Source organism: Typopeltis vanoorti, chromosome 1, assembly GCF_054136105.1.
Source record: "Typopeltis vanoorti isolate ZY-2024b chromosome 1, IOZ_Tvanoo_1.0, whole genome shotgun sequence".
NCBI classification, from domain to species: domain Eukaryota; kingdom Metazoa; phylum Arthropoda; class Arachnida; order Uropygi; family Thelyphonidae; genus Typopeltis; species Typopeltis vanoorti.
The window spans coordinates 39,748,052-39,764,373 of record NC_143549.1 but is presented as its reverse complement, the minus strand read 5'-3'; the positions used below and the strand labels follow the sequence as shown (position 1 = coordinate 39,764,373).

The following is a 16,322-nucleotide window of genomic DNA, read 5'->3' as shown; positions in this document are numbered from 1 at the left end:
AGAACAAGTTGACGATTTGTGGGTTGCAAAAATTGGTTGATAGGCGGAAAAGGGGTGATATGATTGAGACATTCAAATGAATGAAGGGTTTCTATAAGATTAATCAAAGATATATTTGAGAATAGGACTGGTGGTGGGATGACTAGGAGCCATACATGGAAGCTGGGCAAGAATGTGGTAAGCAGGGGTGTTAGAGCTAGGTTTTCTACTTGGAGAGTGCTGAATGAGTGGGATAAGCTGTCAGAGTCTGTTGTGGGTACTATGACAGTGAATGAGTTCAAGGCGAGGTATGATAGATACTGTGTGAATATTGAATAGTTGTTCTTGACATGATGTTGGGCCTCCCTCGATGAGTCTGTCGACTCCTTGGAGTTGCCCGAAATAATAATAATAAAAAAAAACATCGTGGGATGTCTTTCCTAGGAAACACAAACCACTCCTATCATACCACTCCTTGAACTCATTAACCGTTCTTGCTCTCACAACTCTATCAGGTAATGCATAGCACAATTCAACCATCCTCCATCCAAAGAAACCACTCCTCACCCTCTTGTTCACAGCTTCCTTTCGTAGCTTCCAAGGGTGACCCCCTTGTCATCGTTCCTTCCTGCTGCTCCAACAAGCAAAAGAACTCCGCAGTGTCAACTTTGTAACTACCTCTCAACAGTTTAAAAGTCTCAATCATATCACCTCTACTTCTTCTATCTACCAAACTCTGCAATCCACATTCTCTCAGCTGATCCTCATAACTAACATTGTATAGTACTGAAACCATCTTTGTTATCCACCTCTGTACCCTTTTGATTAAATTATCCACTTCAAATCCTGGGGAACCACATTTGAGAACAATAGTCTAACTGAGGTCCGATCAGCACCTTATACGATGGAACGATAACTCTTTTATCCCTGCAGGTCAGCATCCTTCTCAGTATTGCAGCAGTCTTATGGGTTACCTTCACCACCATTGCAATATGTTCCCTGAATTTCAGTTTTCTATCAATCATCACCCCAGATCTCTTGTCTCTCCTGCTTCCTCCAGTACAGCTCCTCCAATCGAGCATGCAGCCATCGATGTATCCCAAAACTTCAAGATTACATTTTGCTGCATAAACTAATACTCCCATTCATTTGCCCTTCTGTCTAGTTAATTCAAATACTCTTGCAGGGCTGCCTGCCACATCCGCACTATTACCAGGGGTGGCTCGTGTGTATTCACTGCAGAACTGCAGCAGTCCCCAATTTTTCTCGATATATAAATGTATTTATTAATTTATTTATATTTGCTTGTAATATTTAATTTTATCATTAACAATCCTATACAATTCTCTTATTTTGTATAAAAAATAATAAAAATCCATCTTGTAGCACTTACGAGGGCAAAGGATGCTAGCAGCACTGTGTTTACCACAGTGTCATATTGCTAAGCACACAAGCATATGCACGTCATAGTGAGATGCGAGCTATCAGTGTAATGCAGCACTGTCCATTGCATAGTTCCACAGTTGTTTATATGCATTTTGCACCAGTAGTAGACTGTTCGTAGTGCTTATCGTGTTTACTGCATCTCTTTAAATATATTAAATCCTTTAATTGTAATGTCCAAAAATTGTAAATCCATTCCTTTAATTACAATTAAAGGAATGGATTTTATTTTTAAGTAATTTTGTATTATACCAAGCTGTATAATTTTATCGATAATAAACAATAGTTTTTCATGTTTAATTTTTTTTTACCATAATTTTGATATTTTATCCACACATATATATACTGTACTTACAGTGTGTATGTATATTTTGAAAGTTGCAGTACCCCCCACCCCACGATTTCAAGCCATGAGCCACCGCTGACGATTACTAATAACCCTTCAAAGCTTCACATCATATGCATACAACTGAATAACCCAACCCCCTGCAATCCATTGACAATGTCATTGATATAAAAGTTAAACAATACAGGTCCCAGTGCTGAGCCCTGTGGGACCCAACTTGCAACCTTCTTCCTCCTTGATATTGCCCCACCATACACAACTCTCTGATACCTATCAGACAGCCGATCCTAAATCCAGTTGACTAACCTGACATCTAAACCCATGTGCTGCAACTTAAATATCAGCTTATCATGTGGCAACTCAAATGCCTTTGCAAAATCCAAAAAATATTGGCAGTTTATGCCTTTCTCTCATCATTGCTCTTGTCACTGTATTATAAAAGGCAATCATATTACTAAAACAAGAGTGCCCCTTAACAAATCCATGTTGATTGTCACAGATAAATTACCCTCATCTGCCCAAACTTAACAACTACTGATGACACACAAACTGGCCTATAATCAGAGATTTTCAGTCTGCTACCATTCTTATGCAATAGCACTATCTTATCTTCCTCCATTTCTTGGGTACCTTTCCTGAAGCCAGACTTTCATTGAAAACGCAAGATCAACAGAGCTGTCAGTTCTTTAGCACATTCTCTCAAAACTCCTATTGAAATACCATCCAGTACCACATCTTTACTAACATCCAGAGTACTCAGTACTTGAAACACACTCTCCTCTTGCAACTCTAAACCTAGAACATACCCTATCCCTCCAGTATTAAAACTTACTTCTCCAATGTCATTCTTACACAATTATTTTTCCTCCAATTGGCCACATAGCTAAAAAATTCACTAGGATTTTCTTTGGATCTTAGTGCTAATCTCTTCTCATATTCCAGTTACACCTCCCTTACAATACTAGTCAACTCTACTAGCCCGAGTCTTATATTCTTCATGCAATTGCTCTCCATTCCTCTCTTTATATCTCTTCCATAGCCTCTTTTTCACTTGCAGTTCCTGTTTGATATTGTTTGTCATCCACTTTATCTAAATTGTATCCTTGTGTCCTATTCTTCACTCGTGGAATACAGCTTACTATTGCTGCTAACAAATATTCCTTCACAATTTCTCAGGCACTATTGATATCCCAGCCTTCCAATTCCACCCTCCATGGAAATGTCTCAAGTTGATATTTAAGACTATTATAATCACCTGCATTATAATTCTACATATGAGGTGGTATCAAAATGTTTCGAGACTAGGTTTGTAACATGCCAGCGCACTCAGGATTTAATCTTGGTAGGGGCCCGAGTTGAGTATACAATTTGAGAATACACATTACGCATTGCATATGACCTATGACTGAGCACCTGCAATGATCGCTAATTCATAAGTAATATAGAAATAGAAGACACGACATAAATAAAAAAAAAATGAATTTTATTCATTTTTTTTTTATTCACGAGGATCGTCGGAGACCACTCCACAACATTGCTGCCATTGTTGGTGTGTCATACGGAACAGTCCAGGCAATCCTCACATGTGATTTGAACATGCACCGTGTTGCTGCCAAGTTTGTCCCCAGGCTGCTGACTCAGGAGCAGAAGGAACACCGCATCGAAGGCTGCCAAGAACTCCGTCAGTGTGCCGTGGATGACCCATCCTTCATGCCGGTGATGAAACTTTGGTGTATGGGTACGACCCTGAGACGAAGCAACAGTCTTCACAATGGAAGAGCCCATTTTCTCCACGACTGAAAAAAAAGGCGAGGCACGTCTGCAGCTTGACCAAGTGCATGCTCATCATCTTTTTCGACATTCATGGCATTGTGCATCGAGAATTCATCGTCAGGGTCCAGACTGTCAATAGTAAGTTCTACTGCCAGGTTTTAAGGCATCTGAGGCAAGACATTCTGCGAAAGTGACCAGATCTGTGGCGTGCAAAAAACTGGATGCTCCACAACGACAATGCACCCTGTCACCGAGTTCTCCTCACACAACAACATGATCTCGCTTCCACACCCACCCTTCTCACCAGATTTGGCTCCCTCTTCCCGAAGATGAAGATCCAGCTCAAAGGTCACCCTTTTGACACCATTGCGGAGATCCAGAGCAAATCGCAGAAGGTGCTTGATATGCTTTGAAAAGAAGACTTCCAGGACACATTCCAGAAGTGGCAAGAACGCTGGGAGATACCACCGTATTGATATGCAAGGGGACTATTTTGAAGGTGATAGTGTGTAAATGTAGATAAAAAAAGTAATTTCTTGTAAACAGAGCTAGTCTCAAAACGTTTTGATACCACCTCGTATGTTCCCTTTTTTTTGATACTCCTGCATGTCTATTCATCTTCCAAGACAAAACCACATGGTCTCTCTCCAAATGGGGGAAGGGGGAGGGGGAGAGATGTCATCTCATTTATTATCAGCTCTTCTGATGCTATGACCAAATCCAAAACTCTTGAACCTCTTGTTCCCTCTATCACATGTTGCCTAAAACATTTGTCCCTCAAGAATTCTAGAAATTCCATTTCCTTCTTATTACATGCATTTTCCTCCTCTGCACAATTAGTGCTGTAGTTAAAATCTCCCATAACAATCATTCTTCTTGCACTTGCCAAGCTCAACTGCCTAAGCATCTCCAGTTTCTCACCCTCTGTGCTGCTTGGCTTGTAGCAACACCCCACTAAATATCCTGTCTTGCCCACCTCTACCTCACATCAAATGTTTTGAAAACCATTATAGTGCCACTGCCTTCCAAAGCCTCCACTCTTAGAGGACATAAGTTATCATTTATCATAAGCAGTACTCCACCACAGTGTTTTCCCTTCCTATCCTGCCGAAAAATTATGTACCCAACTACTTCTATTCCTGTTATTATATTCCCATCCACCCTGGGAATTCTAGTTTCCCTGCATTGACACACTGACTCGTTCAGAAAACAGCAATCTTCCAGATGCCTATGTCCTTCCTCATTCAAATGCAAGCAGTCTCTCACATACAGTTCCTTTCTGTCCTCAAATGCCCTCCAGGGATTGGCATAGAGCATATGCACATTCTGGCTATTAGGATATTCATTATTACTGCTCTTCTGCTCCGGTCGTCATTATCATACCTGGGTAACACATACACTATCTTTCCTCTCTGCGTTTTCTTTTGTACAACTTCAAGCATGAATCTCAAATCTCTCACCATCCAATTTACACTGCCTCTCAAGTCATTCGTGCCCACCATCATAATCATCTCATTCATCCTTTCACCCCACTTAATTGCCATAGCCACCCTTTCTGTCATTCTTCCAAGCAAACACTCCTCTGATATGCTATCTTTCACACCAGGGGATCATCGAGTCTCCATACATCACTTTTCAGGAGAAGAATCTAGTAGAAGGCCTGTGACTCATCACGTGCCACAGGGCTCCGATCTTGGGTCACTGGTAGTACATGAATGATATAGGAAATGATCTAAGGGACACCATTCAAAATTCAGTACAGCAATAGTCAATAAAAATGTTAAAATTTTCTATGATGATGATTTAAACAGACTGGCAGTATGGGCAAAGGAGAATGGATATCAGTTCAATGTGGCAAAGTGTAAGGTTATGCATATTGGGGTGAAAAGATTACCACTGCTTCTATACCTATCGTTATCTCCTCCAGACTCCACTGTACTCAGAGTTACCTGATGTCATTCCCCTTCCCCCAAACACCCATTTCTACAGGAGGCCACCAATGCTAACCCGCATCCACCTGTGTACCATACTAACGGAAATTTACTCCAGGAAATTGACAAAGCTAGAGATTAGGTAGTGAAGTTTAGAGGGTATACTGCAAAAAGCTAAAAGAGCTCACTGGACTACTTGGCTACTAAAGAACACCCTCAGGAACAGATATGAAAAGATTATTATATGCCTCTTTATAGGGCCTAGTGAGATCCCCATCTTGACTACTGTGCACAAAGTTTCTGGTCACTTAGGTTTCTTGGGATGAGGAGAAGGGAGGGAGGATCCAGTGGCTAGTAATCAAGATGGTAGCAGATCTATTGAATGCACCTTATATGGGGACAGGTTGAAGATTTGTGGCTTATAAATTAAAGGGTTTTAACAAGATCAAAACAGAGGAATTTTTTCCAAACAGGTCTGGTGGTAGAGCTAGGATTCACCCATAGAAATTGAGCAAGAGTATAGTTAGCAGAGGGTGGGAACCTTGATAGTGAATGAGTTCAAAGCAATTCACATAATGTTTAGTGCTTCCCTTGATAAGTCTAAGCACTTCATGGAGTTATAATAATAATAATAATAATTCACTAATATGACATTTAAACCCATGTGCTGTAATTTGATTATCAGCTTCTCATGTGGCACCCTGTCATATGCCTTCGTAAAATCCAAATAAATGACAGTATATTCCTTTCTCTCATCAACTACTCGTTATTTTATTATAAAAGGCAATTAGATTTAATGAATGTCCCTTAATAAATCCGTGCTGACTGTTTTTCACAGATAACATTACCTTACCCTCAAGTGCCCAATATGGTGTATGATCACTCACTAATTTCTGGAAATTCTAAAAACTATTGATGAAATACAAACTCATCTATAGTTTTACACTTACATTCTACTACCATCCTTATGTAATGGCATCTTACCTTACTTCCACTCCTTGGGCACTTTTCTTGTAGCCAGTCTTTCATTGAAAAGCCAGGTCTGCAGAGCTATCAGTTTGTGCATTCTTTGAAAACCCATGGCAAAATCTCATCCAGTCCCATTGCTTTATCAACATCTTATAATAATCTTATAAGATTATTATAAGACAAGTGATTATAAATCATCTACCTTATAATGTCAGGGTTTTAAATTCCCCTCCCTTGGATATTCCTGCATGTCTATTCATTCTTCAAGTCAAAACCACATGCCAACTCTCTCTCTCCAACCAGGGGCAGAGACACCACCTCTGTTTCAATCAGATCTTTTGATGCTATGACTAAATCCAAAAATCTTAAACATCATGTTTCTTCTATTATATGTTGCCTCAAGACATTTATCCCTCAAAAATTCCAGAAATTCCATTCCCTTACTACTATGTGCATGTTTCTCTTCTTGTGATTTGAATAAATGTTTAGTCAGTTTGTAGGTGAGCATTGCATATGCTGTGAACTAATAGATAAAGTGGGGAGTATTAGATTATAATTGTTTGGTCAATAATAACAGTTCCTATTAGCTTTGGTTATAATAATTGTTTTTTGTTGCTATATAATTAAGTACAAATGTCTCTTTGATTGGAATATTGCTCTTGGGAATATTATTAGCCACTATGGATACAGAGATATATAAACTACTTCTCACACTCGTTATTTTCATTACTAATACTTTTTTTATGATCCCGAATAAGTGCGTTGATTGCATCTTCTGAGAGAGAGAGAGAGGGCTGTGAAGACAGATTCACTATAATGCAATCCAGATGTGGTTCCAGTCAGGAAGTCTACTTTACTATTGGAGAGCTTCATATATATATATTTTTAAATTACGGCTTTAACTTTCCCAAATTATTTAGTTTATGCAGTTTCAGAAATGATATAGAAAACTGATATCCAGTGTGCAACATGGCATGGGGGTTTGCACTTACCAATTTCTTCTGATTAGCACAAAAGCAAAAAAACAAAAAGGACTCTACCCAAACCGAAGCACAAATGCTTAAGGCTTGCATCACTGAAACAAAACACATTTTAAAAATTGCAGTAGACACATTCACATTTTTGTGATTCTGTCTGCTACAATAGGAAAAGTGCAAAGGAAAATAATAATAATTGTAAATGCCTGATAGAATTCCATCTGAGATAATAGTCATTGCTAACATGATGTTTCAACATAAAGATATGACAAATGGAGAAAAAACAGAAGAAAAAAGAAAAGGTTTTATGGACCAGGTTATTACTTACTGGCAGTGATATTTTCATGCTGATGAGGATATAAAAGTATACCATTACATTGGAAATACAAAATGATTAGACTTAATTTTAAGTTGGATAAAAATGAATATCATATTGAAAATAAAAATATGTAAGAAAGTTTTAAAAATAATTAAGTTGAGCAGATTTTAGAGGTGAACTATAGCCTTACCAATATAAATATTATTCAAGAAAAAAAACAGGAAAAAAAATCTGAAAATAAGAAACAACTTATCAAGTATGAGTAGTAAACTCTGAAGAACACATTGTTTGATTACATAATGCCACTGACATTTTAAAGTATCAAACTGGCACATCGACATATATATCTGCTGCATTGTATGACTCATGTTTTTCAATGCTGCATACCTCAGTCTGGCCTGGGCAGTTAAATTGTGTGGATGTGTTGGTACTGCAGTAAGGTCATTCTGTAAATTTCAATGGCCTGAGGATATTCTGTCATAACAAGTAGCATTGAAAATGTTAAGCTTGGGAGGCATGTGGAGAAGATCTTTTTTGCAGGTTGAACTTTAACTTCATGGTGAACAAAAGAAGTTAAACAGCCAGTCAGGGAAAATAATAAAGCATATTGAAAGTTCCTAGCAAGTAAGTTGGAAGATTCCCCAAGAAAACCTCCCCAATAAATGTCAAGAGACTTAAGCTATGTGCAAAAGTAGTTAAACAAAGTCATGGGAAATCTTTAGTCATGTGAAGCCTTTGGTGAATACAGAAGACAAATATCAAAAAAAATTAAATTTTCTGAAGGCCATCAGAAAAGCTTAGAAATGGAGAGAGTAATGTGAAAGTCATGAAATATTTTTTCTCCTTAGTTACAATGTATATTATCCTTGACAAGAAATTATATTGTTTTAATAATATACCCAAGCATAAGCAAAAGGGTGAAGTAACTTCCAGACTAGTCTACTTGTATATAGAAGATGGTGACTTCACATCAATTGCCTTATACTCAATAATGCAAAAATATTATGGGAAGGGTCACAACACGTTAGTTTCAACTTTCTTAGTCTCATCATGAGAGCCAAGTGACATGAAAACTGAAGATAAAGATATTTTCAATGTCTGGAGTAATTAATTTGAGAGACTGCTAAAATAAACAAGTGATAGAGCAATGGTATAAAGCATTCCAGAAGAATACAATTAGTACAACAGGTAGAAAAGCGATTGAAACCCAGAGATGTAGAAATACAATTGGTGTAGATAACATTTGCCTAGATAGATAGATAACACTTGCAAGTATAGAAGTTTTACAGCTGCTCCACTAATCATCCAAAGGTCATGGGTCAGAATGTTCAATTCCAGATGGCTGGAGTAGAGCTCACATAGTTCCATCTAGAAAAATAAAAATAAAACTAGATGTGAGAATTACATAGAAATTTCTCTACAGAGTGGTCCAGGTAAGATTTATGCAAGTGAAGCAAAATTATGGAAGAGAAACTTAGGAAAATACAAGCTGAAGTCAGGCAAAATAAGGGTTGTCAGGATCAGATTTTCACTTTGATTTTAGGTGTACTCTGAATATAGTCTATTTACATGTTATAACTATAAAAATAGTTCTAGTCATACCATCTACAAAAAAACTATAACTACAAAAATAGGCAAGAACATAGAAAACTTCAACTGCATTATCATTAGACAACAAAATATTTCAGCTATTTAGGTACAATATTTTAGTGAAAATGGAAAATTTAAGATGGAAATAGACAATAAAATAAAGTAAAGTCAGTATAATAGGGAGACTAATTAAATAAATTTATATACATTAAGAGAGAAATTAGCCAAAACATTAAATAACATGTTAGAAATGTATGTCATTAAAGTGGTTTTTTCAAAATTGACACAGAAGCAATTTTTCCAACGCATGATAGGACATGAGAGAACAAGGAGTCACCAATGAAAATTGTTTAGTTAGCAAACATGTGAGGACTATATTTTTTTGTTTGAAGAATAAATGAATGAGGTAAAATGAGGTGCCAGAGGCAATTCTGAGTGCTTCATCAGTGAATGATCTCAAGGAGATGATAGATATGAGTGAATGGTTAGTGTATATGCCTTCCACAGTGAGTACTGGACACAGTGGAGATGTACAAGAAAAATAGAGTAATAATAATAATTTCTAATGTTAATATTTACAATGAGTTTTATAACAGCAATGATTTGTATAGCAATATAGAGTGAATTTGAATAAATTATGCATTCAAAATTTGTTGATCTGTAAGCAAGAGAGAGAGAGAGAACACATTTGAAAAATAAGTCTTATAAATGATGTAGAGGTGAGTAATTGCAATAAATATAAGAATGCCTACAATGAGAAAAATGATTGATGGAGTTTAAAAGTGGGTATTTAGTTAAACAAAAAGAAGTAAGGATACTTAAACCAACTGTAATAAAATAAATTTCCATCTCTGAGACTTGTAAGTATAAAAAATTACAAAACTTAATTTGTGCAAAGTTATTTAATTTCATTTGTCCATAGCAAAATGTGAAATTTTTGTCTATCATTGTAGAACAAGTCAATATAAATCAAATAACAAAGTTCATTATTTTAATTGCTTACCAGCACTGCACTGACAGAAATGATGATCCCACAGATCTATACATCGACTGTTTACAGGACATGGATTAGAATGACACGGATTTTGGATACGGCAACCTTCTTTAACATTTCTTTCAACTGCTGGTCTGAGCCATGCATCTCTACTGGGTCCGACTCGGACATCCTAAAGTAATTATGAGATGAATAAAATAAATGGTCACCTCATTAGAAATTTCAACAGCATGTATACTATGTTGAAATAAGAATTAGGATAGCAATATCTTTCACAAAAACCTAAACTGCACACATCCCAAAGTGTAGTCATCATCACACTTTCCAAAGCATATCTTCACAAGTCCAGAAGAATGAGTCAAGTATGGCAGATGATTCTTATAGTGGAAAATGATTTGGTCGAATTATTTAATGAACACATTTTCAATGTATATCATACTGGTGTAAATAATATTGTACATCATACAGAAGAGTGGTAAGTATTAGGAGAATTAAAGGTGAAATAATCAGAGTTGTGTCAGGTGTTGCTTGGGATGATAATATTTCTTTGGGTATGAATAACATATCACCAGATATGTTTGCAATGTGCAAAAGAGTTAACTATGCCCCCAACTTGGTTATTTAAGGAAAGTTTTGCAGCAGTTGATGTGCCTAAGGCAGTGGTTCTCAAACTTTTTGAAGTCGGGGCGCATTTAAAATCCTACAAATAATTTTAGGCACACTATATACAAGAATAAACCATATTTTTGTTCTCTTTGCAAGAAAAACCGCTGTTAATTAACATAATAATGATGTGTTGACAAAAAGAGCAGTATATCCGTAATGAAAAGGTATAATAGAGTAACTATATTTATTTTTATATCTGGACACATATTTCTCTGGAATACCACAGGGTGCACCTGGAAATCTTCTAGGGCGCACCCTTTGAGAAACACTATGAGAGGTGAAAAGAAGACAAAACAGTGCCTCTACACAAACATGGTTTAAGGATAGCAGTTTCCAATTACAGACTGGTCTGCATATCTGCAATTGTGGGCCAAGTATTGGAGAAACTATCTAGAAATAGAAAACAGGATTGGATTGGATTGATGAACACAAGATAGTCTATAATGGTCAGCATGGATTTGTAAAGAGTAAGTGTTGTTTTAGCAATCCGCTTACATTTTATAAGGTAACAAATAAGTTAAATGAGGTAGAATCATATACAGTGATTTTCTTGGAATTTGCAAAGGCAAATGATAAATTACCACATCGGAGATTGGTGTATAAGCTATAGAATATGGAACAGGATAACAAATTGATTAGATGGATTGAAGATTAGCTTTCTGAATGATACCAGCAAGTTGTGTATAATGGAGCTGTGTCCCACAAAAGGAAGGTAACTAGTAGCAAGCCACAGATTTCTGTTCTTGGACTCCTGCTGTATAACTTATGTGTTAATGATATTTCATGCTGAATGACCGGGGATCTTCAAATGTTTGCTGATGATACAAAGTTAAGTAGAATTCTCAGGATTATTGCTTATGTTAATTCTTTACAGGATGATTTGAATAAACATTTAGCTTGCACACATGAGTGGGTTCTTTTAATAACTGCATACCAAAGTCATGGAGTCAGAGATTCATCATAGAAGGTAAACACTATCACACACACAATGCTCATCCCAACTATGCCTAAAATTGATTCAATGTGTCTACATTCATAACACTTCACTCATAAAACCGTTCTCAATGTAAAGAACCTGCTCCTCACTACTCAGTTCACACTCTGCTTATACAGTTTCAGTGATGGCCTCTTGTTCTACCCCATCTCCCATTCTATGAAAAATCTCTTTCACTTCAATCTGATAATAACCCTGACTAGCTTATATGTCTCAATCATATCTCCTCTCGTGCTCCTATTCATGAGGTTTGCAATTTACATTCTCTCAGTCTGTCCTCATACTGCACATTGCAAAGCCCATAGTACACATTCCAAAGATCACTGAACACTTTTGTGAATCATCTCTGGTTCCTTCCTAACATTCTTGCCACTATGAAAACCTGGTGACCATATCTGTTCACAACAATCCATATGAGGCCTGATCAAGGCCTTATACAACATCATAAGCTCTTTATTTCTGCATGTGGGTCCTCTGCATCATTGCCATTATCTGATGTGACATCTTCACAACTTGTGCAATGTAGCCCCTGAATCTCAGGTACTTGTCCACCACCACCACCTCCCACCAAATGTATGCTTTACATTCCAATCACTGCTTACCAAATTTCAAAACCTTACACTTTTCAACATTGAACTGTGTAGCGTTTGAAGTGCCAGGCAGTGTGAATGTGTGTGCACATGTATGTGTTTGATGTGAGGTGGGGTGGGTGGTTATGTTTTTTGAGGTGGCAGATTGGGTGCATTTTTTAGATGGTAAAGGCAGATGTACATTACATTAACTGCCAAGGGCTATAGGCCAGGTGTTTGGTTCTTGTATATTTGGGTATGGTTTTTTCCATGTTTTGGAGTGTTTTAAGTTTGTGTTAGGTGATTTGTTCATTTCACTGACTTCAAATGGTCAAGTTAGTTCTCTGAAGGCCTCAGACCTCTCTCTCTCTCTCCCCCTCTGTGTGTGTGTGTGTGTGCACGCGCGCGCGTGCACATGCGTTAGGTTTCTCTCTCACTCTCTCTCTCTCTCTCTATACATATTGTTATTAGGACTGACTCGGGATGTATAAATAAATATTAATAGTTAAATATTAATTTTATATATATACATCTATATATATATATACATACACCGTCATACCTTGGTTAATGTTATTAACCTCTGGTAACGAAGACTTGACATAACGAAGTCCAAAATTTCAAGCCCCATTTTACGTAAAAATATTAAAATTTTAAGGTCAGCACCCGGCAATCATCCAACCTGCGAATGATGGTGACTCATCATGTATTCCCAAGCTGTCAGTGTGTCTGTTTTAACAGTTTCGCATGTCATCCACATAATTTAGTCGTTGCTTACACTTCATAAGGTGTGTTTCATTGTGGTGCATCGCAATAAATGACATATGTTCTCTGATAGCATTATTGTAGGTATTGTAAATATTAATATTTAGTTAATATATCAGAATCAAGGAAAAGAAAAGCAATTTCTTTATAAACTAAATTACATATCATACAACATGTTGAAAGGGGTGAAAGAAAATCCAATGTGGCACATTCTTTAGGATCAGTGCAGTCAACTTTAACAACCATACTTAGTCAATCAGGAAAAATAAAACAGTCTGCTCAGAATTGATGTTACAGCAGCAAAATTCACTTGCTTAAGGAGTCCAATTTTAGAAAAAATGGAGAAAATGTTAAGTTTGTGGATAAATGATATGTCACAACGTCATATTCTTTTAACTCAAATGGTGATCCAAGAAAAGTATTATTTTTATTTAATCACCTGAAATCTAAACAAACTGAAGAAACTGAGGAAAATTTTGTGGCATCTCATGTTTGGTTTGAGAAATTTAAAAAATGGGCCAGAATTCATAGTGTAAAATTATCAGGAAAAGCTGCAAGTGCAGATGTTGAAGCGGTGAATAAGTTTCCAGAAAAACTAAAGGGAATAATTGAACATGAAAATTTTCCCCCAAATTTGGTGTTCAATGTTGACGAAAGCAGTTTGTTCTGGAAACAGTTACCATCAAAAAGTTCATTTCTATTGAAGAAAAATCAGCAGCTGGGTTCAAAGCAGCCAAAGAAAGACTGTTTAATGTCTTTCTTTGGCTGCTTTGACTGTATTTTGCCACCTTCTATTAATGGTTCTAAACATTTGTACACCTCCCTAGTTTTATGCTCTCCATAGTACTGTTCTATATTATTGCATTGGACTTCTTACCAGTTCATCTTATCTGGCTGAATGCTTTTTTCACCTCATTACACTTTCTTCTCTGTTTATTCCTGATCTGTTCCTTCTTATCTTCAACATTCTTTTCTACTTTACTAACTTCAGTTTTTCTTGTCTAATCCATTTCTTTTTGATCTTCTCTTCTGGTACTGTTTCTTCAACTGCATCTTCTATCACCTTCATTACTCCTTTCACTCTTCGATTCGAATTTTTTTCATTTTCCACACTTTTAAGTTTCTCCTCTAACACTGTTCTGCACCTTCTTCCTATTTCTGCTTCACTTGTTCTTGCTCTCTTCATTTCTCATAATGGTGTTTATACTTTCTATTTTAATTCAACTTGATGTTTGCAATCACTAAACTATCATCCGAGTCTATATCCACTCCTTGAAAAGTCCGACACTGCTGTACTGATGTTATCCACCTTCTTTTAATTATAATCATATCAATGATGTTTTTGGTTTTCCTATCATTTGATCGCCACGTCCATTTTCCATACTCCTTTTGCTGGAATCTTGTATTACAGATCATCATGTCGTGGTCAACAGTAAATGTTAACATTTCTTCACCTCGTTCATTTCTTTCTCTGAAACCATATTTTCCCATGACTCTTTCTGAACTATCATTATATATTCTGACTTTGGCATATCAATCTCCTTCAATAATTAGTATTGTTTCTATTGTCTCTGTCAGATCATTGTAAAATAAGTCAATATCCTCATCTTTGCTGTCAGATGTGGGTGCATATATCTGGACTATTGATATATTAAATGGTTTTTCTTGAAATCTTGCTGCTATGATTCGTTCATTGACTGGTTTGTAGCCTGAGAGTGCCTTTCTAGCTTTTTTGTTAAGAAGGAAACCAACTCCTGCTTTATGCTTGGTGTCATGCCATGACCATATGATTTCACATCTATTTATGTTTCCTGCTGATGTCCATCGCAACTCCACCAGTGCTAGTATATCACACTGATATCTCGTTATTTCCTCACAAAATAATTCTAGTTTTCCTGCAATCCAAAGTATTCGTACATTCCATGTTCCTACTGATAACAGTTCTGTTAACTTCAGTTTGTTTCCTTTTGGTATCCTACTTTTTGATCCAACCCCCGATTGGTATCTGGGCACAACAGTCCATGTGTGGCCTAATCAAAACCTTATACAACGGAACAAGAATCTCCCTACTTCTACACGTCAGTGTCCTCCGCATCATTCCCAGAAGTCTTTGTGTTGTCTTCACAATTTTGGTGATGTGTCCCCTAAATTTTAGATCCTTATCCACTATCATCCCCAGATCTCTTATTACCTCCACATCCAACAGTATATCCTCACCAAGCAGAAATTCTGCATCCCATCTTTGTTTTCCAAATTTTAAAACCTTACATTTTGCAACATCGAACTCACATCCCCATTTCTGTGCCCAATCACTCAATTTATTCAAGTCTTCTTATAAGGACACAACATCTTTAATATTCTTCATGGTTCGTCCCAACTTTGTATCATCTGCAAACAACTGAATATCTCCATCCAAATCTTCACATCATTTATATACAAGTTAAACAGTAATGACCCTAAAACAGACCCCTGAGGCATTCCACCAGCGACTTTCCTTTTCCTGGATATCGCTCCCCCATACACAACTTGTTGATACCTATCAGATAGCCGGTCTCCAATCCAATGCATTAATCTAATATCCAACCCCATCTGCTCTAGTTTGACTGTCAATTTATCACGAGGTACTCTATCACGAAATCCAAGTATATTACTGTGTATCCTTCTCCTCTGTCCAAGGAAGCAGTCACTTTATTGTAATAAGTAAGTAGATTACTAAAACATGACCTCCTTTAGCAAATCCATGCTGTCCATCAAAGAAAATACCATTGTTGTCAACCCAACTCTCGATCCTAGTTGTCACAAGCTTCTCCAACAACTTAACCACAACACCTGACACACAGATAGGCCTATAGTTTGATGCTTGAATTCGATCACCTCCTTTATGAAGTGGCACAATTTTGCCCTCCTTCCACTCCTTAGGGATTTGATCGAGTGCAAGACTCGTATTAAAAAAATATGTCAAGGCAGGTGTCAACTCCCTGGCACACTCCTTCAGAATACATGGTGA

General features: G+C 36.9%; 1 protein-coding gene across 1 annotated transcript in view; it reads right to left on the bottom strand.

Annotated features, from left to right (window-relative positions):
- The window catches only part of stan (Protocadherin-like wing polarity protein stan), a 777,611-nt gene that overhangs the window by 309,661 nt on the left and 451,628 nt on the right, over positions 1 to 16,322 (bottom strand). Inside the window, exon 14 of the mRNA XM_090397383.1 lies at positions 10,331 to 10,493. Within this exon, the coding sequence (XP_090253509.1) occupies positions 10,331 to 10,493 (163 nt within the window). The remainder of the gene's footprint in view (positions 1 to 10,330; positions 10,494 to 16,322) is intronic.